The 24,504-nt window shown below is 40.6% G+C and overlaps 1 protein-coding gene across 11 annotated transcripts in view; it reads left to right on the top strand.

Moving 5' to 3' along the window:
- The window catches only part of SOX5 (SRY-box transcription factor 5), a 599,951-nt gene that overhangs the window by 350,783 nt on the left and 224,664 nt on the right, over window positions 1-24,504 (top strand). For 8 of the 11 annotated variants that reach the window (XM_088528386.1, XM_088528388.1, XM_088528387.1 and 5 more), the window contains one exon: window positions 9,230-9,461. In XM_088528386.1, the coding sequence (XP_088384512.1) occupies window positions 9,231-9,461 (231 nt within the window). In that variant the 5' untranslated portion in view covers window position 9,230. The remainder of the gene's footprint in view (window positions 1-9,229; window positions 9,462-24,504) is intronic. The other 3 variants (XM_088528391.1, XM_088528390.1, XM_088528389.1) reach the window with 1 other exon arrangement.

The following is a 24,504-nucleotide window of genomic DNA, read 5'->3' as shown; positions in this document are numbered from 1 at the left end:
TTTCTTTCTCAGACTCTCCAGGATTATTTGTTCCTGGGCCAAGAATGCACCTGTCCTATATAAACCCCAAAAAGGGGAGAGGGGAGAACGTGCCGGTGGAACAAAAACAATTAAAAAAATTATCTGCAGCTGGAATTAACCTGTTAGAAAGTGTTTACATCCATTAGAGACATTGCTTCTGCCTGAGTATTTTGGTACACACAGACATGCACACGCAGGGCGCTTTTCACTCTGCCTGTTAGGCTTTCAGGTACACACAGGTTTTCTGCAACCCCATTCTGCTTCCGTTAAAGTCAGCTAGAGGCCCACTATTTCACCGCTGTGACTGTATAAGCATTCATACTTTCTTAGAATTATTAATTTTACTAGCAAATATATAGTTACATTATATATGCATGGATATATGTGCTTCTCTGTGTTCATTTATTTTTATTATAGGGTGGTATACATGCTGCAAACATATGCACGTCTGAATGGGTTTTTTGAACAGGGGTATATAGTAATGGCAGAATGATACCTAAACTGCTGAGGCATGGACATCTGTGGGTGTATTAAAAATAATTTTAAAAGTGTAATTACATGCATATTGGTTAAATCGAACATATATGCAATAGAAACTTCTTACACTGAACTTGCCTGTAATTGAATTCAGACTGAAGTAGAAAAAAAATCAAATTATTTTATATTCTTTCCTTATTTCAAGTTAATTTTTGATTGTGTACAGTCTCTGGTTAGGGAGTATTGTTATTTTAAATACAGGAGAATCCTTTTATTGGATTGAAATGTAGTAAGGATCGAGGGAAGAGAGGGGGCTTGAACTTGGGTAGCTGTTTCCCTGGCACTCACGTTATTAAGCAATGGCCTGATAAAACAGTGGGAAAACCTGTGTTGCAGTTTAGCTAGATCTAGATCAAAAGAATGGTTTATTATATCAAACTCCAGACTGCTTTTGCGAGAGAATTTCTATTATTAATGTTGATTCCACTGAAAGTAATTCATCATTTAGTATTATGCTTAAAGAAAATTCTGTGTCAGCTTGATTAAACAAGGAATATGAATGACCAAGGATAAGCTCTCTGAGTTACAAAAGTTTTGCTATTAGCTCACTTTTCAGGATGAGTCTGGGCTCCTTCAGACTTCTTTGAATAAGTCATTCATAATGGTCATAATTTTAAGCCTTTTTTAACTCCCTGCCTTCATTTCAGTTGGCGGCAATTAGGCATGTGCGTCTGTGTGTGATGTATGGATTCCTTATAACACGCAGCACAACTCTCCCCCTCAGCGTCTGCAGGCTGGCTGGCTTCTAGCATTTTCCAGAATTAGTTTGAACAGCAAAGGTTCGTGCCTTTAAAACTCTGACTATGTGTCGAGATCCCTGCTTGTAGCGCAGCTGCCAGAAGAGTGGTGGTTTCCCAGCGCGCTGGTGGTTGCGATACTCAGTAGTTCCAGTGGTGGTCGGCTCCTAAAGCTTTGCAGAGAAATAATGAGACAAAAAGCAAAAACAGACAAGAACTCTGATATTCGTCTGTGCATGAGAACAGGTGTGGAAAAAAAAGTAAGAAAGCAAGCGGGATTATATATTAGGAGGCGAGTAAGAAAGCAAGCTGACGCGTTAGGAGCTGAAGAGTGAGGGGAAGTATATTTCTAAAATGATGGGGAGAAATAAAAAGGAAGAAAAGAAAGGAAGGCAGAGTTAATTTGAAGATGTACCAGAAAATAAATGAGCTTGTAGATTTAATTCAAAACCATCCAAGCAGAGTCTTTTGCATGAAAGAAGCTAGTGATCAGGCTCGGTTGACTTGAAACATCAACACTGGCTGCATCCTGCTGTTTCAGAGTTTGTGCTGATCAGCGCTCGCCGTCTTTGACGTGCGCTGTTACGTTCGGGTGTTCCCGTGCCCTAACCCCGTCTTCGCTGCGGTGGAGTGTTATTTGTGTAGCCACCCGTCTTCGCTGCCGTGGAGTTTCCCTTTCTGCACAGTTCTCAAAACATGCAAGTTGTGAATTCTGATCTTTCAGAAACGTGCTTTTCAGCTGAAGGAAGATCTCTTCTTGTAGTTTTGGGTCTGCGAACACGGTATGAGATTTTTAGCTCTTTTAGTTAACACACAAACTACTGGAAAAAAAAAAAAAAAAAGAAGGCTTATGGGTTTGACAGATACCAAACAAAAATACGAGACTAATTCTGGGTGTTGACTGTATATCTTTGGGCTGAACTTTGTGTTGAACAGCTACTAGTTAAGGTGCAAAGCAGGACAAAAAGGAGAAGCCCCCTTTGAGATCTATACATGACTATTGGAGGCAGACATAGAGCAGAGTATCCTGATAGGAGGGTTTTGTCACCCTGCAAAGTCTGTTTTGGTGGAGGTTTGGTCTGCGTCAGGCTGGCTTATTCCCCTAAATAACTTAGTCATGCACAGTCAATCTTTCTAAGTTACCTGCTTCAAAAGGTCACTGAAAATGTATGCATGAAACGTATAGGGAATATTCAGCATGCATTTCTCTGCACAGTGTGTTTTTCCTATGCTTGATTTTATAGTGCCTTTTTTTTTTCCTGTGCAAAAAGTTATTGTGGAAATTACAAGAAAATGGAGATGATAAGTTTTTAGTTGAGAACATAGCGTTCTTTTTTTTTTTTTTAAAGCATGTTTTTCACTTTCCAATAAGAAAAATTCTAAAATATTTTAAACATTTTATTGAATGACTCTTGCAGTGACTTTATTATTTGAGGGTTTCAAAATTTGTCAGAATTAAACCATTTGCCACTGGGCTTCTGAAAAATTCTCAGGTGGAGGGGGAGAGAGAAAAAATAGCAATTTCTACAATATGTATCAGCTGAGCTGCTGTGGGCATATTACTACATTTTAAAATGCAAACTTTAAAATAAATGAGGGAATAGCACATTGCATGCCCATTTTAGAGTCAGTTTTCTTTTTCTCTTAAAAATATATATATATATATATATAAAAGCTACCGCAGTCAGAGAGCAAACTGGAGAGCAGCAGTGAGGGGTAAGTAGGGATAAAGCTGAGTAGGCTGAATTGGAAGTTTTTGGGTGACCTTCACCATAGGATTACTTGTCACTGTTATAATAATAGAGAACTACTCAGAAACGCTGCACAGTTTGTGTCATGCTAAGTTTACTCTATATTAACGGAGTTGACTTATTCACCAAAGCCTTTTGTCAATAACATAACTTATTGGTAGCATATGTGCACTTGAAAAGATGGCTGATTGATATGATCTTAGAAAGTAATAAATAACAGATTATTGCATCTCACTGTGAGTGACAGCTGAGGGCACATTTCATGCACATATTTTTATTGATTAACAGATTAGAGATTTTTGCTTTTCTCTTTTTTTTTTAATGTAAAATTACTTCAGTAAATAATTCCAAGTCAGGCTGTAAATGACTCAAAGCTATTGCCAAGTGAAGTCTGTTTTTAGTGGTATGTGTAGAAACAAGTCGGGCTTGCAGTTCCCAGTGGGACAGAGTGTGGGAGTCTGCCACCCTTACTCATGTTGAGTAATACCTTATTACACAAGTAATCCTGTCAAAATGAACAAAGTTGTGTGCTTTTTAAGAGAGGTACTAGTTAGTCAGTGTAAGTAAATATGAATGAATTTGAGGCCAGACTGGAGACATTCATTAATATTAATTAGCACCTTTTGGTTGGACCGTGTGTGGAGAGATCATAGCTTCAATAAACCTGGGAATCTGAACAGTTTTGCTCCTACACATGATGGGAGATGCGGCAGACGTATGAGTGAGACATTGGAGAAACTTGCACTGCCTCTGTGTTTCTCAATATGTATATGTATATAATCGTATGTATTTTCTGTGGCAAAGCAGAATCCACAGGATTTCCCGTGTGTGCCTTTATTAAAGGAAAGCAGCCCTGCGGATCAAGGGAACGGCCTGAGCTCCCACTGCAGTCCGCGGCTGGGGCTCGTGGCACTCGCTCTGGAGCGAGCCCCACGGGAGCGAGTTTGGCAGCCGGGGATGCGGCTCCCGCCGGGCGCTGTCACGCCTGGTGTGGGGCGACAGCCCCAGCGCCCCCCTTGATCAGGGGAGAAGGAGGGAGAGTAGCGTGCTCAAAAATCCGACACACGATTTAAACCATCTCTCTGCGTCCCGTGGACTCGGAGCTGTCAAAACGGCAAAGCCGGCATTTGAATGGAAAAGCTTTTTATTTCCTTAAAAAGTGTACCAACTATAATTATCCCTAACTATGCAGGCCTGTTTTAATGCTGTTTTATAATTACAGGTCTTAATGCTAGATTATACAAAGTCATTTATAAATAGTCAGAACAGAAGGACTTTGGGAGTTTTTAACCTGTAGCTTGCTGTAGGTTGTGGCAGCTGATGGGATTTTGCCTGTATATATATAGTGTTAGCTGTGTAATGATTGATGAATCCCTTAATTAACTCCCAACAAGTTAAGATTTATGGCCTCATATCTTTTTCCCTGACACATCTGTGTTTGTCACTTTTAAAGACATGGATAAGCCATTTCTCCAAAAGCTTTTGTGGATATTTGAAATGTTTCTGAGGTATTTTGCTTAATGTAACAAGATTAGGATTTTATGACATAAAATTTATGAAATTTTATGGCATAAGCAATCATATTGGAGCGGCTGCTGGTTGTGTGCTAGAGGGCACTATCTCCTTGAATACCGGATACCATTTTAGATTTATTTTGGGCATGCAATCATGCATTGAATGAACCAAAACCAATGAACAAATGGAAATCTAGTGGAGACTCTTAATGAGGTTCTGTTACAAATAATGAGAAAAAAAAAAAAGAGTCCTGTGGAAGAATCATTTTTCTGAGGCACTAAACTCATGGAAAGAAAATAAATTAGTGTTATTTGGTAGCCTGCAATTATTTGAGTGGAGCCAACATTTTTATATGGCATGAGGATACAATCTAGGCAGATGCCGTGTAGCTCTTGCTCTGCAGTGGGAAAACCCAGCCATGCAGCAGTGGGTGGCAAATGCAGGAACCCAGGGGCCCTGAGTAGCAGTTTAAGCCCACAGAGAGTCCCTGAGAAGGTGAAGGGGCGTGAAGGGACATGTGCAGCCAAAGACAGGAAGGTCTCCTGGACGAGGAATAACCTCAGGATAAGAGGGAGTTTGAAAAATGACATCTTAGTGCCCTAAAGAGCCACCTACTACCAGAACCTGTGCTGGTTTAATAGAATAAATGTATTTTTAATTATGTATTTTTTCCCCACATTTTCTGCATTATCGGGAGCACCTCCCAAAGCAGAAGAGTTACCACCCTGTTTCTTGTAAGGGTATTTGAATTCCTCACTAGAACTAAATCTTTGGGTTCATCGCAGGCTTTGATAAGAATTAATTTTGAGTCTATATTTCTGACAAGAGTTGAGTCCTGGCTGCACTCTGCTGGATCTGAACTTGGTAGGTTGAGATTGTCTAAAAATGACGCTTGGATCTTGAGTTCATGTTCGGCAGAATGGATTTCAGCTCTTCTTGCAGGTGTTAAATTGTAAGAGATTCTACCCTCCGACCCCTCTTTTAGTTTCAGAATTTCGTGCTCTGTGTTGCAGTTTTTTTCTGAACTGTCTTGACTTTTTTTTTTTTAAATCTTATCCATAAGTTGATGCTTGAGGAAAGTGACATTTCCTCTCTGATCGAAAAGCAGTTCTTACAGTGGTGCTGTTGAAAACCCTTCTTAGTTTCAGATTGTTCAAGGAAAAGATACTCAAGTCATGTAAATTGTGAACTGTTGTGTTATGACTGAACCTAAATCCAGGATGCTTGCAGTCCTCTGTTAAGATGATATAATTTGACTACCTCACTTTTTAAAAATTAGACCTAGATCTGTTTAAAAAAGCTCTGTTTCAGATAACGTCATGATTCAGGATTTAGTCCTTTCCCTTTGTTTATTGCTTATAATGGGAACTCAACTTGCATCTCAGATATGGAATCCCAGCTAATACTGAGTGTCCTTAATGTAAGCTCAAGAAAACAAAGATGTGTGAAAACAATTCAAGGATTTAGAGTGTGGGAGCATTTCAAATTCAGAAGAACCAGTAAAACTGTAGAAATAATGAAAGTTAACTGTGAATAGATTTACGTTGTGTCATGTTATTTTCTGCTTGTGAGCTTATCAGAGTAATTTTTTGCTATGGGCTTTGGTACTTTTAGTCCTTTTTGGACTTAGGTTGAAGTAGATGTGGATTTTTTTTTTTAATGTTTTTACTCTTGCTTTTTCTTTTGGAATTTTTCCAGATGTTCATCAGGAGTTAAGTGTTCTCTGTGGCACTCTGGTGTTTGTGCTTGATGGGGAAGGTGGTGGCAGGGTCTTCTGCAGGGCAGATTATGCCTGACTCATCTTGGCTCACGCATGGGCAGTTACCTGAGAAGAAAGCGCAGTTCTCTTCCATGCAGGCACTTCTCCAAACATCCTGCTCATTTGGAAGAGCGCTGCAGACTAGAGGGGTGACTTAGTCCTCTTTGCCGCCTGAGCCATTGTGTAGCCCTCTCGTATTGTGATAGGCACTCGGCTTGCAGCTTAATCTGGATCTCACAGGAGCTGTGCAAAGCAGGAAGAAGGTTCTTGCTCCTTCCCTGCTTTCACTATGGCCCCCAGTCTAGTCCGTAGGTTTTAGTTTTAGATCAAGAATACAATCATCTCTCCTGCTAGCATATCGAGGTGGTCACCTCTTTTGCCTACCTGGGGTGTTTTTTATAAATTCCCCACAGAAAATGTTGTCATTCCTTCTGGGAACAATGACAAGCAGAAGGTGATGATGATTTGCAGCGTGCTAACTGAACGCTCTAGTGGAAACCATATATTCACAAATAAAGTTTAGCAGAAGAGCTCTGTTCAAAATGATAGTCAAACTCTGCCTGTGAAGTAGTGTGACAGAATCTGTAGTTATTCTGGGTTAACATCAGTGGGAGTTTTTCACACAACTTGAGTATAGAGTATACAATACAAATCTTCATTGCAGAGGAAGGCATCCTCTCTCTCTATTGTATTGTCAAAGTGAATTGTAGTGGAGAATTTTGTAGGTGGCTTACAGTGTTTTCAGTCATCTTGTCAAATATGAATGTCCTAAACTATAGAGCCTACTGTGGAAAACCTGACTAATGATTTTGTCCCTCCTTTTCTGTTTGCCAAAATTGAGACAACCACTTAATACTGATTCTTTCAGAAAGAGAGAAAACTCAAGCCTCTATTAAGGCAGTTCCGAAATAAGTAACCAAAATGTTACATTCGGAATCAATGGAAAATGTGTGCTGTGGTGTGGCATGTGTAGCAGTGCAGAGTATGAATAATTCACGTTAACGTAGGGACAGAGTTGCATGGTTTCTGCAGAAGAAAAGCTTGGGGTCTGTCACATCACACATAGCTGTAAAATCCTTCACGCAGTGGGCTAATAGACTCTAAGTGGCAGCTTTCTATCTGGCAATCCCTGTCTTTATACATATGCTTCTCAGCAGACATGTAGGTGGGGGAGCCCAAAACCCAGAATTCAGGTGGGCTGGATGAAGCGTTAGTCTGTTGGACTGAGTCGAGCACTAATAGCAGATATCGAGAGCGGCCCTGTGCTCAGACAATAGGCGGTGCTGGGAAGAGCAGGCGACGTGCAACTGAGTCTTGGTCCTGTAGGCTTCTCTTTTTTGTCTGATTTTTTTTTTCTTTAATATAAGCTAACTTGGCTCGGGAGGCAGAGCTCAAAATGAGATCATTAGAAACAAAATAAGCCCTAACAAAGGGCTGTTTAAAGTCACTGTTTGTTTTCAGACCCAGTTGACTGCCGTTAAGAACCATTTCGTGCTCAATATGCCAAATCGCATGGACATGCTCCACCTCACAGCAGCCCCACACGTGGTTCAAGAGGCTGCTGGGCTTTTGAAACGCGGCCCTTTAACTGTGAAGTGGAAAATCAAAATGGGGTAATTAGAATCAGAAATGCTAGATTTTTGAGGAGGAGTGGTATTACTTCAGCCTCTCTTTTCAACTCTTACATACAATAGTCCTCAGTTTTCTTGTTCGTAACTTCTCCCTTTCCATTAAATATTTTTCTCCTTTTATATTTCTTTTCTCCTTTGACTATGTCTGCAGGGTTTCTTACTTTTCATTCCACTCCTTACGACAGATGCCCCTGCTTAGCACAGGGGCCCATTATGCCATCCATGCACATACACTGTTTTTCATGAACAATGCTCTTGTAATTAATCCCCAAAGTCCCCAGCATTTTAGTACTTAGCTGGACCTTTGTATTCTGAAGACCAAACTGAAGTGTTCTGAGTTCATACTGTGTTGTCAGATTTTTTTACGGTGACTGTCTTGGATGAAAACTGACCTTTCTGGTGACATAAGGTTTCTTTCAGTCTTTCTGTAAGGTGAAGGTGTATGGATATGACTGGAAAAGTATTATCGGGCAATCTCAAAGAATTTGGATAGCTGGCCCAAATTTCCCATGAATATTTGTGTGTGTTTTTAAACTATATGCCCTGCGTACGGTCCTTGTGTATCCTGCTTTATATAGAAGTAATTTATATATATATATATATATATTTCTTTTTTCCTGAGATGACTGTATGTAGGAAATACAGGCTATCTTGACAGAAATTATAACCTTGAATATATGCTGTCACAAAGCTTTGATTATTAATGTCCAGTTGTTTAATTGCTGATCTATCACAGATCTGTGAACCTTAAAAGATCATTGCAACGTGATTATAATGTTCTATCACTCACATTGGTGAAGTTTTCTGAAAACAGACATTTTGTCTTTGACAGAAGCTTTTTTTCTGTAAGTTGTTTTATTAGACACTCTTAAATATATGCATGATTATCCATTAAAAGCAGAGGTGACAATGGCTTGCACTGGGAGCCATTCTATCTTCTGCAATCTCCTGCAAACACAAAACCAGACGGATGTATTTTTAAAGGCATTGCATTTCGTTATGCAGTCTTCTTAGGTGAATTTTCATGTTTAAGAAGGCAGACTACAAGAGAGTGCTATATTAGTGCATTATTCTCACAACAAACAAGCCACTGTTCTGTTGCTACCTGCTTGGCCATTGTTCCCAATTGTGTATGCTTTGCAGTGGTATTTGGATGGTTTCCTGCTCTCTGCCAGCACAAAAAAGGCATTTCTGTTACAATGGCCCCTAACCACACAATGACGGCATTAAGGATTTATTTGGAGGTTTCATTATTTTCTCCTCTTTTGTTCCTTCCAGGATGTCTTCCAAGCGACCAGCCTCTCCGTATGGGGAAGCAGATGGAGAGGTAGCCATGGTGACAAGCAGACAGAAAGTGGGAGAAGAGGAGAGTGACGGGCTCCCAGCCTTTCACCTTCCCTTGCATGTGAGTTTTCCCAACAAGCCTCACTCTGAGGAATTTCAGCCAGTTTCTCTGCTGACGCAAGAGAACTGTGGCCATAGGACTCCCACTTCTCAGCACAACACAATGGTAGGTTTGCTAATGGTCTATTGTGCTTACAGCCATTCTTTCAGCTCTGCCTCTACAGTAGTTTGGCATCCAGATCTATGCTCTATGGAGTATACAATGCACAGTTACACATACAAGAACATGCTACAATAATGTGAAAGCTCTGACCTAGCTGGACTGCCTTTACCCTCCACTACAACTGCTAAATCACTTAGGGTGCAAACCCCCCTTTTCCTCACCTTTGCCTGCTGGCATTTAGGGTGCTAACACTTTTTAGTAACAGTGATGTGAATATGAAGTGTATGTATTCAGCAAGCAGTAAATGGGTTTTGGAACCCTGTAAGTGAGAGTCATGTTTGGCGTGGTGTCTGAAACATCACCCCAATGCCAAGTTTGTGCAGTAGTAAAGCACGCAAGGCTATATGAAAGGTCGAAAAAAACAGTTTTGGATTTGGCTGTTTTTAAAAATTCAGGTCTGATGTGTATCTTACATGCCACAGATACTTAAAAGAAAGTTTACTGTGTTTACTGAATTATACCAGCCTACTGCTTTTTCACTTGTGAATTACCACCTCTTTATGCACCTTACAAATGAAGGTGTGCACTTAATTCAGTTTATCTAGCAGCCCACTGATAGTCCAGTTTGGCTTTCTATAGAAACAGATGCCAAGAACAGGAAAACAATGCCGTGTGCCTCGCTAGGACTGTAGTACCACTGCTGTAAAGTGTTTGAATATTTAATGTAGAATACTGGAATATATTTTTATGAAGGTTGAAGGAAGGGGGCACGAAAAGCTGTAGAAGCCACAGGACTTAGGCACCTTGACAAAGCTGCCCGTTGTGAACACACTGCACAGCTCTCGCCTGTGTACAGATTGACTGCAACTTTCCTGTTGGTTTCCCATTTTGACAAGGCCACTGACAATTTCCCTCTAAGTGAAGATAATGAATGGACCTGTGTTTTTGAAGACTTTTAAAAAGGAATCCCAAAATAGGTGATAGTTTATTCTCATAAAAGCCTGCAACAACTCCATGGTGCTATTTAAGCCCTTACAGCTCATAACGCATATGTAACAAGGTCGTTATAAAAAGCCTTAGGGATTATTATTTCTCATTGGACAAAGTTGCTGGATATTCACTGGAGCTGCTTTCCTAGGCAAAGTGACTCACTCATCCCATTCCTCTTTCTCCTTCTCCTCCCCTTGTTACTGTAATGCTTAAGTTCACACAGTGATATGGAATATTTCATTTCATTTTGAGCTACTGCAACTTCAAATGAGGAGGGAACCTTGTTGCAAAAATTATTCGTGAGCAAGGCTGTTGTTACTCGGGCTTGTTTGCTTCTGATCCTTTATTATGCCTTTTATGTGAATACAGTTCACTAATACATGGTTCCAGTAAATTGGGTGTTAGGTTGTCGCTGGGGTATGAGCTTTGCTGTGTTTTCGCCTGTCTTAAGAGAACATGTTAAAGAAAAGAGGCTGTTCCTTAGAACATGTATGTTAATAGTCCAACTTTTGATGACTTCATCTCTAGAACTGGACACTAATGAAAGAAAACCTCATTGTCTTCTAAGAGGCCCACCAGAAATATTCTAACTGCACCTCACTGAAACATTTGACTGCTCTTTAACTGAGTTTAACAAGCTTTTCTATTCATTTATAGTTTTTAAGACCCAGAAGTATAGCTGATCATGTAGTGTGACTTCCTGCTATATAGACTTTATTTAATCTGATATGAAAACAGTCTATTATGTCTCTTAATAATAGGAGGTATTGTATGTCTTAGGCAATTTCATTGTGGTAATGAAATACTAGAGGTTGATTTGAAGCATTTTGTTGTGGGGACAGGTTTGGGTTTCATACATACATTTGAAAAATGCCAGTTTGAATACAAGTGGCATTTTGGTAATATTTCTGTTTTAGTGAAGAGCGTCATGTAAAAATGGTCATCCAGGTAGGTCAGAAAGGACATAGTCTGTATGTTTCCAGACAGAAGGATATGGTTGCATAAGTGAGGAAAATGCACATAATCCTGCACTCTGTCCCTTTGGTGTGTAGTTGTATCTTAAAAGAAGGACCTGCCTGAATTGGATAACTTTTAGATGGCTTTAATTCCTATGTTTATCATTTACAAAAGTAATTCCCAAAGAATATTCTCACGTTGGTCCTTGGCTGTCATGTTCCGTGATGTTCTGCTGTCTCTGTAAAGCCATCCAGGTGTGTGCCCGCACACACACGACCCCATGGTGCAAGCCGGTACACTTTTATTGACAAAGCGCCAGCAGCTTCCCAGAATCATAGAATCCTTAAGGTTGGAAGGGACCCTCTGTATCATGTGTTACTTTTAGCTGCAACATCCCAGGAGCCTTAGTTCAGAGGGCTAATTTCAGCAGAAAAACAACTCAACAATTTGGGAGATGTAGATTTTTCTAAAATTTCTTCTGTTCCTGTAGCCCAAGTTGTAGCAGCGCTTGTCTTTGTCAGCCACTCGAGAGGCACAGCTCTGAATGCTGGGAAAGAATAAGGGCAAAAGCCCAAGAAAGGTCTTCAAGCCGAACCACATCAGCAAGATAGCCCCCAAACACGCCTTCTATCTTTGCGTTGAGGCGAACAGCCTATTTCTGAAGCTGCTGGAACTGCAGCCAGAGAGAGGTCTTTCAAGGCAGGGGCAACTGTGTCCTAAACTCCCTTCCTATAGAAGAAAAAAGTAGATACTTAGTCTAAGTAACAGAGATTTCTTTTCTTGCTAGCAGAATAGCTAATTTATCAGGTTTAAAGCAAAAGCTTAAAGGAAAGTGTAAGACAAATCATTTGCCCTACAATCTATGAGGATGTCCCCTTAGAATGTTAATAGCAGGCTATAAGCTTAGCTGGGAAACACTTGAGGATTATACTATCAATTAATACCTTTTTGAAGCAACTTGTTAAGGATGCAGTATTTGCAGGGATAGATTTTTAGTTGCTCTGTGTTCTGAGGGTTTATTTGACTTGTTTGTTTTTGCCTGCTGTGTGGAGCCCTGTGCTCTGTGCTTTCACCATCTCTTGAGAGGGCTGGTGTCACCAGTGGCGCCTGTGCACTGATTTCTGCACATAAGTGGTGAGAAGACTAGGAGCACAGTAGTTGATTAATATATGTTTTGGATGTGGTATTCTCTGGTTAACTTTGAACATTTCTCACAAGGTAAGAGTACCATGCAAATGTCAGATGAGATAGAAAAGGCAAGTTCTCACCCAAAGCCCATACTGGCAAATTATCATTGTATCACTGTTCATTCCATGTTCCAACCTGATGGCATTTGCGAGTTTTCATGTTTGTTGGGATTCAGTTTTCATTTTCAGCTGTGCTTTAAATTGACAAGAAAATTTAGAGTGCACTGTTAAATAGCACCTTGCTACTTCTCACTAAAAATTGCTGCATTTCTGTGGTACATGAAGTCATTCCTCTAACTTAGGAAGTATATTACGGAATTTTGGTCGTATTTAATAATGGCAGCAACACTGCTCCAAGAGCATACCTGCACATTATTTCATGCCTTTCCTGTGCTCACACACAATAAAAAGTTGTTTAATGCTGCATTTGTATTTAATCTTCACATACATCCTGATCTACACTTCACCAGTTGGTTTGGGGTCATCAACATGTGAATATTATCAGATCAGAGCAACATGCAGCTAGAGCACTTAGCTACTGCTCGGAAGTTGTGAAGAGAATAGAAATCTGAATGTGTATAGCTTTTTAAAAAGTCAAAATAGGACTCTAATTATACTAAGCGAAAGAATGCCTATTAAAAAAAAACCTACAGTGGTTTTAGAGAAATTTTAATTTCCAGTGTACCTTTGTGCATCAAGCTTAGGATAAGTTATTGTGATGGTACAAAGCACAGTGTTGTGAACACCAGTGCCGTTATTGTGCCAGCTCTAATAATGAGAATTTCATTGTTTGGGGAGAGCAGTCTCCTACACTCTAGACAAAAGTGTAATTACTTTTGAACGATGTGGAATGTGCTCAGTTTAATAGCATGGAGAATAGATTTGCAGAGATTCAGATAAAGCGAGCTTGGAAGCCATATGTGCAATGTGGCAGTATGAAATTGTTAGCAGGCACCATAATTACACATGCACACACAAGCACACATGCACAGAGAGTTTCATAGTTTAGGCTATAAACTGTTGTTTTTGTAAGAGAAAGGCTTATCTGAGCAAGACTAGTTTAATTAAAACAAAGCAGAAATGGTGGTAAGTTTGCATTTGTGTCCTTTTTCTGTTGTTCTTTCCTTCTTCTCTTCATGGTAAATTGATATTTATAAGATGATGAAATTGCATTGTTACAAACATTGCATTAGAAATGTCACCACAAAAGTAGCACGTGAAAGCAGTTTCCACAGATATAATTTCAGGCTTGTATCCGAGCTTGATCTTTTCAATCTTTACACTTGTACCATTTCAGAGAATGACTGTGAGGGCTGTTAGGAAAGGGAACAAATAAAGAAGAATCAGCCAAGACCTGTCGAACAGCCGCGGAAGTTGCCTGTTGCATTGTTATGCCCTAACTCTAGAAAACTCTCTGTAGTCCATGGGAACCAGTAGTGAAGGAGCCACAAAAACTTTTGATGCGTTTGTTATCTTAATGACAAAATACCTTGCATTTAAACTATTAGAATCTGCCCATCCTCCTTGTCATGATTTGACTTGACAGGCTCTCAATCAAGTCCTACTTCTGTAAGTAATGCTTATATTTTTTAACACTTACTTGCAAATTACTTGTCATACTCATCCTGTAAAGGGCAGGTAGACCAGATTAAATGCTTTCATTCTTCAGGTGAGGCAGCGATTAGAGCCATAGCGCAATTCTGAGATCATGTGTTAATTTGGGGAAGTTCCCTTGATTTGTTGTCCCACTCTGTTAATATGGTGAGTTCTAATTACTTGTGGCCATGGAAATACTATTCTTTCGGCTAAAGTAAATAGCTAGAAAAGCTAGCTGAAGTCTGAGGTGGCCCATCTGTTTTTTGATCAGACTCTGTAAGGTCCAAAGGTTTGTTAGGGGATAAAAAATAAGAAATGAAGTAAGAAATCACCTATTTTTTGTTTGTTCGTTGTTTTGGTTTTGTTTTCTAAGCAGAGGGCTAAAAGTACATTTAAAACAATAAAGGTACAAAACAAGACCAGCTTTTTCATTTTTAAACTGCATGAAATACAGGGCGTGGATAACTGTAGTTATTAAAGGCCATGAAGAGAAGTGGAAACAGCAGTTGTTTGTTTTTGCTGAAGATCATCTTACTGTGAAGCAGTCACGTTTCTAATGGATTCATTTGAATGCAGTTAAGCAGAAAATAGTCAACAGAGAAGTAAACACCTTTGTTTTATACAAGCCCTGGGAACTCTATGTATTCATTGTTTGCAAATGAATGTATGCCTAGGAATCAATTCATTGACTTCATGCTGGAAAATATCGTAGTTTAAACTTCTTGCATAAATACCAGCAAAGTCTAAATCATGTAGATAGCTGAAAGAGAAAAATACACAGAAGAAAAAAAAGGTAAAATCCTACAACCTACAGTCCTTAAAAAAATTTGAACCAGATGTTCTCTCTTCTGACAAAACAAAAAGAACTATTAAATGCCTTTTCAGAAAAATACCTAAAATAAAAACTTGCTCATCTTTCTAAGCAAAGATGAGCCCGTCCCCAGTAGGCATGCCGGCCTCACTCCAAGTGGGTACCTCAATCCAGACCGCCTTGAGGAAATAGCTTGGTTTGGGATTACCCATGTTCACTGCGTTGTGCTGGGCAGTTTCACTGGGGTGGTTCCATTTTTTTTTATTGCAAATAGAGCTATGTCTTCAGGTATGCGCAGCTTTTGTGTCTGGGAGCTGCAGTCAGCCCCCAGAAGACAGAGACAACCATGAGAAGGGAGGTCTTCCAGAGGGAGGTGGGGTGCATCACCATTGGGGAATGTTATAAAGGTCAATACAAAAATTTGGAGCTACCAGCTGAAGAGTGTTGCTGAAAATGAAGACTAGAGTAGGCAGAATGCCGTTGCAGGACTGCAAGATTGTGGCAGTATGGGAAGACTATAACTCAGTGTTCTTCCTTCTGCTTTGCTTTGCAACAGTTGATCCCCAGCTGTGATGGAAGCTGAGTAGGATCTGTGGTATCTCCATTCTACTAGAACTTGAGCAGTAGTTGCGGACTTTGTGTAGTTCCCTCTGCCCAGATTCATCACCTGTGGCACTCTACCCAAGGTTATATGGCAGCTTTGTCTTCTTTCCATTGAAAATGAGTTTCTTTGCAGCATTGCAGTGAGACAGAGGCAATGCAACACTCAATTTTCCATGGCAAAGAAAAAGAAATGGAAGTTTGGTTACTTTTTGTGCTTTCTTTTTCAACAAGTAATGTTATCTCCTTTGGCCAAACTTGTTCACAGATCTTTTGGAATTTTGGGGCCTATCAGATGTGAGGGCCTTTTACCAGGCTTCCCCACCTTTATCTGACACATGCATCAAAGCGAGGCACATGATTTTATTTTGCAGCCTGTATGCGGTTCTTTCACCTTTGCTTGTCCTTTTTGCCGCGGCGGTTGCCTGTTTGTTTCAGAGTTTCGAGAACGTTTTTCCCCATGTGCATTCAGTCTGCTCCGTGCTCTTTTCATATCCGCCTTATTTCCTGCCCGTAGCTGATGTGGCTTTTCCATCCCATGCTTTTCTCTGCAGGCCAGAAAGCCTCTTCTCCGCTTCTAGCTTTGCAAGAGCACTGCTGTTAGAATGGCACTTTTTATCTACTTTCAGTACTCTCTGAAAACCTGTTTCTTCCTTACGCTTCTTCTCTCTGTGCTTGTAGGCTTTATATAAGTTAGCCATTTTTATTATTTAATCCGTTTTAAAGCCATTGAGTAAACAGCTCATACAAAGACATTACGCGGTAGAGGAATGTGGCACGTTATTTGCTTGTGCAGAATGTCAGTGAGCTGAATGCTGTTGGGTTTTGATACACATCTCTCCTTTCAACTGAGACATACCCAAACCGAGAAGCACTGCGAGGTGTTGGTCACGGTTTCTTGAGTTTCAGCGTTGCCAGGAATCTCTGCACTTATCAGCTCTGCCTCTCAGGAGTGCCAGAACCTTCTGCTTCGGAGTCATGTTTTAGCCTGCACTCTCCCACTAAGGAATGTCTGTGCCCACAGATAGGACGTTGCTCCTCACAGTGGCATATTCTTTGTGTCCTGTATTTTTAGTCGCTCGTTGAAATGCTACATTGTGCTTTTTTCGACTTTGTCTCCTACAAGTGTGTTTCCTCAGGTTGCCTAGCCTGAGTTCCATTAGACTGTGCCTTGGCCAGCATTCCCACTTTAATTTTTCTTATGATCGTCAATGCTTTTGCAGATTTGCCAAAAGTAATGATGGTTAAAGCTGTAATGAGAAGACGTCTTCAGGCACCTGTAACATTTAAAGTATTATATCATCCAATCATGTTGCTGTTCGGTCGTGCAAATAGCTCTTTTTCTCATCTTTAGTATATCACCAAAATATCTCTGTCTTCTCCACTAGACTCTCAGATTAAATAGATTTAATAATTTTCATGGCTGGAGAAGGACCGGTGGCAAAATGGAGACCCCAGATTTCAAAAAGCATTTGCTTTTCTGTGTGCCACTAACATAGGTGGATTAATACCCATGGTGTATGCAAAAACCTTGCTGAAGAAGAAGGTTGTCATGCTGCAGTGCCTGAACTGACCCAACCAATGCGCAGGAGTGTTGCAGAACAGTTAGATGGAGGAAACAAACTTCCTTAAGTAAGAATAGTCTTTATGTCTGGGGTAACAGGCTTGCCTGAATAGCTTGGCCAGCTTCATTTTCAAATTCATTGTAATACTGTTAAGTTCTTTGTTTCTTCTCACTGTTCAAGTAGTTTGTGTGGACAGATAAGACATCTTTGCTCTTAGCAAAGGAGAAGTAGCACCAATGAATTCTGTGAACTCAGCACCGCCAGAATAAAGCAATGGCGCATAACTGAGCAGAGTGTGTGTGCGCTTTAACCGTGTGTGGTTTTTGCCGTAGCACCATAAGCAGTACTGTCCTTAGGTATGGAAGTAGTGTCTGCTTCAGCATCCTTTTTTATGTTTTTAAAACACAGTCCAACACAAGGTAAACATGGGGCTATAAAGATTAACTGTTTGTAGTTTGTATAGGCAGCAGGCAAATTGAGTATTTTCTAAAACGTAGACCAATAAAGCCTAACATCAGATTGTTATTATTTTTATCTATATTGTGCCCCAGGCATGATTTATTTTTACAGAAACAGAAAAAAGAAACATTCCTGCCCCAGAATGCTTAGCTTATGACCCTGTTCCTGCAAAATAATCCGGTTGATTGGAACCTAATGCTGATGATAGCAAGAGGGAGGGGAGGAAAGGTCACTGACTATAACTCTTTCAGCACATATCTTTTTGTAGAATTGGAGTTTGATGACACAAAATAGGAAATATTATAGCAGAAGGTAAAATCCTTCTGACATTTCAAGTCTGAATTACTGCAATAGATTGTGTGTGCATCTACACAGTAAGTCGTATCAGAAGTGGAGGTTTGTATTGCTTCTTAATATTGCTACTGAGAAATAGTATAAATATCTGTGCTACAGGCCCTGCTTGTTTGGCCTACCAATCTGTGCTTATTTTCAGATTAAATGTGAAGTATAGATTTTCAGCTATGAAACTGGAAGTGAAGCTCTCTTTCTTCTTGAGAAATTATAATTCTTATCTTCATTTTAAACGAAGGCAGTTATAATCAGGGGAGCTGCTCAAATTTGGATCTTTCCGCATTCAAAGGCATTCTGCATTCTTTGAGGTGGGCGTCTGGGTTCCTAAGATCTGTGGGTCTGCACAAAACACCCATATGCACATGTTTAGCTTTTTGGGTTTAGAACTCTGTGGGAGAGAAGGTTTGTTTCTTGTGTGATATTCAATTAAGTCTTTGTTTATTGTGATATGTAACAGCAGTCTGAATAGTAAATTTCTATTGATTATAGGTCTCTTGGACATTTTGGTTTTCTGTTACATAGGAAGTAAGTTATTGATGTGATAACAAACTCATAAAGCTCTGTCTTGTCAAGAACAGTGTCTGTTTTCAGTAACAAGGGATGAGGATGCATCAGTTTGAATGCTTGCAAAATATATGTCTAGAGGTAAGCTAGTCATATTAGGTTTCCTTTATGGTTAATGGAAGTAAATAGGCAATAGCAGGATGTGATTTATTTTGTCCTAACATAACTTCTAGAGAGGTCAGAATAATCACACCCTAGAAGTGCCTGTTTTTATTCACTATTTCTTCTTCTGGAGTTCAAAGTGATGAGCTCAATTGTTGATACCTGTGGTATAGACGTCAGTAGTTTGGTAACTTCAAGCAGAGAGACCTGTCAAGGAATTAATTTTTATTTTTACTTTTTTTTTTTTTAATAAGTGTTTGGTATATGGTACTTGCCTATACTGGGAATGTCAAGCCTTCTGCATCACACAGTCCAGAACACTTGACCCACTTGAGTTTGGGTCCTGCATCTGGCTGATTATAGCAGTGTGAATCCATGGTTTATCTTCAGTTTTATAAATACACACTCTGCAATTACTCTATCTATTTATTCTTAATTTATACTATCCTGAATCAGTAATGATGGTAGAGTGTGAGGGAGAACAGGTTGATCTTTCGTAGCAGTTCTATGTATAAGATTTGTTTAAACTATTTTTAAACCAATTTGACAAAACTTATTGGAAAACAGTTTTCAGGATTTTTTTTTTATGTCTGCAAGCAGAATTGAAAACAGAATGATTCAATCCTGCAAAGAATATGTCTGTGGTAGATGATGTACTTTTCCTGTTTGCTCGTGGCCAGTGTAAACTTAGCTTTTGGGCAGAGACTGTAACTTCAGCTTTGAAGCTGTCAACAGGAGTATTGGGCAATATACTGACACAAGGCCGCAGTGAATTCCCTAGCTGTCGGTGTGGATAAACCGATTTGACTGAAATCTTACTTTTGTATATTTAGGGCCTGTATCTTTATTTTGCTCTGTACAAGAAACAGAAATGGTGAGTTTTCCAGTTATCACTCTCCTGAAATTACGCTCCGTTCCCAGCTGAGTTACTGATTTGCCGCTGACAATTCACCTCTCTTGTCACTGCCTTAACTTATGCACCAGTACAATGGGAATTGTCTTTCTTCCATGACAGCCTATGGTTGAATTAGCATTTCCGAAGTGATGGAGATAGACAGAACTGTACGTGGTGCTGTACATGAAGTGGGGGCTCAGCTCACCAAAGTTTAGGCACATAAAAGTTGCATGTCGAGGCTCTCTTCTTAGTTTATAGAAGAAGATAACCACCCTCAGAGAACAACCTTTCCAGTCTTAAAATAAGCATCTAAGACAAGAAAGATAAATTACCCCCCGGAAAGTGCTTGTCTATTGGCTATAGTGGGAGCCTCGATGACTAGTTTAGACTAGATGTCTAATTTGGGGCTAAAATTAGGTGACAGCAATCCCATTCACAGTGCACAGTGGAGTTAAAGAACTCGCATGCTTCCCTCTTTCATATCTTTGTAGAAGTAACCATGTTAAAGCTCATCTTTTATTTCTCTTTTTGTGAGTATTCTAGCAAACTTTTTTTCCACCAGCACTGGTGATATTTACTGAGGTGTTAGCAATTGGATATTCTGTAAAAACAAATGTGTAGCTGTATATCCAGCTAGCAATGTTAAGACCAAACAGTAAACTTTACGTTTAAATATACATTTTGCACTTTGTTGGTTAGCAATACGCACTGGAGAACAGCAGCAGACCAACATGCCTTTAAAAGGTTATTTTGAGAAGGTTCCATTTTGAAAAATAGCTTTGCTTCCAGTGGTTCTCCCCGTTTTAAATATAGCAAATACTTCTCAATTACCTTTGGAAACTTGTGTGTTTAATGAAGAATTCATCTTTCTTACTATCAGCTGTAATGAGTGTCAAAATTTATTTTTAAATTTAATTCAGGAAAGAGAACACTGTGTGTCTAACCTGCTGTGTCAAAAAGCCTTGATTTAGCCTTACTTTGTCATTTTTATAGTGTTAGTGGCAAGTCTGAATGCCGTAGATGGGCACAACTGATAGACCTAGCAATATATTGGTTATGAAGCCGGGGCGTGTTTCAGCCTTCCTGTGTGTCAACCTGCCCACTCTGCTTGTCTAGCTGCTCGGTGTTCCCGCGTGCATGTGTGATCCCGTTCGGCAGCTGAGCTCCCCGCTCCGCGTGCTGTGCGCTGCGGCTGGCACGGTGCCCGCAGGCCGCGCGCGGGAAGGCGGCACCGATGCGGTGCCACGGGGAGAGCAGCCCTGACGCGGCGCCCGCGCGCTCCGCGTTTGCGGTGGGGCGCAGCGCTGCAGAGGATCCGCGTCCCCGCCAAGGGCACCGCGTGCGCAGCCGGCAGGGGACGGAGACGGAGGCGGATCTCTTGGCTCGACGCGGCCGTCGCGGGGTCGCACGTGCGGCAGGACTCGCGCTGTCCTTCTCTTCCCTGCCTGGCTGCGCCGCTCGGCCTCCCCCTCTGCCCTCCTTGGCGATTCGGTGATCCCGTTTATTTTACACAGCCGCACGAGCTCCCTTTTACATATGTTGTTTTGCTTCATGAAGGGAAAACTCCACAGCTTGACAGGGCTTTTTCCTTTCCTTTCCTTTCTTTCTTTTTTTTTTTTTTAAAAAAAAAAGCACTCCAAATTCTATCCAGCTTTAAACTCTTATGTTTATAACCCTGAATCTCTCTCAAATGTCTTTACCTAAAACACTTTATGGTTTTATTACCAGGTTTATGCCAGTAATAATATTCACATCAGCTTTCTTAGGGATAATCTTTAAGCAGAACCTAGCAAGAAAGGCTTTGAAAACTATCATTCCCAGGAACGCAAATCTCGGAACATGAAACATCGGTTTAATCGCCCTTGCTGACAACTTAACACGACAGATTGAAAAATACAAGCCGATATGGAAGCGGGATCAATGGATTATCAAAGTCCTCAACATCTCCTCTTGCGGGGAGGGGGCCGGGGGGCCCGGGCGCGCGTAAGCCGGCGAGTCTGTGGCGCTTAGTGCCGAGCCGGGGCTGCCTGAGTGGCAGGCGGCTCGCGCGGGAGCGAGCGGGGGAGATTTACATGAGGGAACTCAGGGGGCTTTGTCACGGCAATTGTATAAAGTGATATACAGTGCAAATCGACTCGAGCATGTCCCTGGATAGCAGGCGGTTTACAGCCTCTTCGAGCAGAGATTACTGCTTTATCTTGTCATACTAAATTAACGTGGCAGCACACTGTTAAACAGTGGTGACCTCTTCATCTGTGGAAATTGCTGCCTAGAGGAGAGATGGTATTTAAGACTCTCTCTCTCTCTCTCTCTTCCCCCCTCCTCCTTTTTTTCCCCTCTCCCTCTCTCTCTATCTTGTCTTTTTTTTTTTTTTTTTTTTTTTTTTTTGCCCCAGTAGAGCCCTGAGGCATTTTTGGGGTAGGTTGTAATATTAAAGACAAAAAAAAAAAAAAAAAAGAGGGGGAGGGAGGAGGCTTTTAACATCAAGGTGACAACAGCTATGTGTTAATTGGGCCTTTGTTGTTTGATTAATAGCCACTTTGGTGGAGAATATTAAGACAGTTGTTTGGACAACTTTCTAAAAATGACACGTCCTTTCAGTAAACTGGGATTAAGCAGCGCGCTTTGGTCTGTGTGGTTTAACTCCTTATTGCTGCAGCCCTAATGCCCTCCGTTATTTGGGAGCAAGGGCGCGTGTGGCCTCTCGGAGCACTGTCCTTGGCCACCATCAGCACCGGCACCTGCGTCGCCTGCAACCAAGAGAGCTCCATGCTGGAGCTGGGCTGCTGGGATAGGCTCTGTCAGAGTTGATTCAGATACTGGAGTTAAATAATTCTCCTAGAAGTACTATTAGGGGGAACAAGGGCTATAGCCACTTTCCCGGTTTGTTTTTGTTTTCAGTACACTGAAGAGGTGAAGGAGAGAACCTCAGCTCTTTTTTGAATCAGGATTTCTGCTCCTGATTTTCTATTTACTGTGCAGTGATTCACTGTGCGTCTGATCCAAAGCCCTTTGAAGTTAATATAAAGACTGCTTTGTCTTTAATAGGTCAATAGATCAAGGCCCACATCACCTTGGACAAATTATTGCAGGTCAGTGTCATAAAGTGCTTTGGAATTTGCAGGCACACAAGTCCAAAATACCAATTTTTGCTTGAATTTTTATAAGCAGATGGGAGTGCAGGTGAGGTCTGGCTCCCTGGTGTGGCATTAGAGACAGCAATATGTACAGAAAATCATGCACCTTCCTTTAGGGCAAGGAATCCTTCTCTACCTCTTTCTTTGTTGAGTCTTCTGGAATGTAGTGGGTTCCCTTCCTCCTTGGAGGCATCAACTGGCAAGAGAAAGTGCTTTTATTTCCAAAAATCAGCACTAGTTCTGGGATGCCCATAGAAGTTTCATTGCTTCAGTCATATGAAGATAGTCTTGGAAATGGAGTAATCTAAGATGGCAAAACCCTTATAGATAATCTAGCTTGGAATTTTTCCTTGCTGCAGACAATTGTTCCTTACTGTGATTTTTTTTTGAGCTGCCACCTACACAGATTCATGCAAAATTCTGTGCATTTTGTATTGTACATTTCGTATGTAACATTTGCAGCGGCAAGCTTTTATTCACTTCCTTGACGTGCCAGCAAAGCTGATTACAGGCAGTGAGTGTATTTGCCATCTGAGATGCAGTGTCTCTGTGAACATGGATGTGAGCATTGTTTTCTTTGGAGGTATTTTGAAGGCCATGGAGCTATGGACTTGTACTAGAGATACGGAAAAGACGGATTTCCTGACTTAATATTTTTAGGAATCAATGCATTTGATAATTTATGGACAGCTTATGGAGGCCACGTAAGTGGCTCATGAATCGATGAGCAGCCAGCAAAAATGAAAGCTAATGAGCTCATTTCAGTAGCAAGTTGCTCGTTAGCAGGTAGACTCACTCATCTTTAAGTTTTCCAATGCAAAGTCACATGGTTCTTTTCGTGGTCTTGGAAGGAGTATTTTGCTTGTGAAGAAGAAATAGAGGAAGAAAGCATGGCCAGGATTTGAACATTTTCTCCTTGCTTTGATACATATACCTACAATAACAGCTTGGTATTGGGTTGGAGGGGCTACCCCTGTTAAGTCTTTCTCCATGACTGTCGTATCAGCAGCTTTCACCAGCTGAAAGTTGGTTTTGCCAGTGAATTTACAAGGTGTCTGGGGAGGGCACCAAATACTTTGGTGTTTGAGGGGTCTGCCCAAGAACTAGCTCAGGTGCTGTTCTTATTGGCAAAGGTACTAAGAGCTAAACAAACATGGGAACTAATGTCTCCCTAGCAGGTATTCTAAGGGAGAATACTAGAAGTTTGTCCTGTTCATTTATGGAGTGCATTGATGTTCAACGTTGCCATTGATTTCTTTTAATTTCTTTTAGTGAATAAGCAAATTTACCTTTTTTTAAAGCCAAAACGCTGCTTTAATTTGCTGAATATTTGGTGGAAATTTCAAAATATGTTTTAAGACCTTAAAAGCTGATCAAAGAAGCCCTTTTAAAATGAAAAAGGGACCTTAGAGGAAGGTATATGGATATTTCTAACCACCTCCTGCTGTGATGAGAAATATACTGTTCCTAATCAGGCAGGAGGGGAAAAAAAATTATTCTTGAAAGGGAGTTGCCTGAGCCCCGTGAAGTAACTAACTTCCAAAAAGGAACTCTTAAAATGGTTTGAAAAAAATAATTTAAAAAGGCAGATTTTTTCCAAATCTCAGGAATAGATTTTCAACTGCTTGATTTGATTTTAAATGAGTTGGCTGAATCGGTTTCTTTCTCTTTTAAGTAAGTCTATAAAGCTTTGATGAATCTGGTGCATTGTTTAGCACTTATCTCCTGAGTAAAGCTTGAGAGGTTTGGCTTGGAACTTACCAAATCGCATCTTTGGAAAATGGCCCAAGCCTATTGATTTATTTGAAAAAATAAACGAAAAAATACCCAAA

Source organism: Tinamus guttatus, unplaced genomic scaffold (genome assembly GCF_059628265.1).
Source record: "Tinamus guttatus ecotype Peru unplaced genomic scaffold, ASM5962826v1 Tinamus_guttatus_pri_ptg000308l, whole genome shotgun sequence".
Lineage (NCBI taxonomy): Eukaryota > Metazoa > Chordata > Aves > Tinamiformes > Tinamidae > Tinamus > Tinamus guttatus.
The sequence above is the reverse complement of the archived record's forward strand: the minus strand, read 5'-3'. Positions and strand labels throughout refer to the sequence as shown.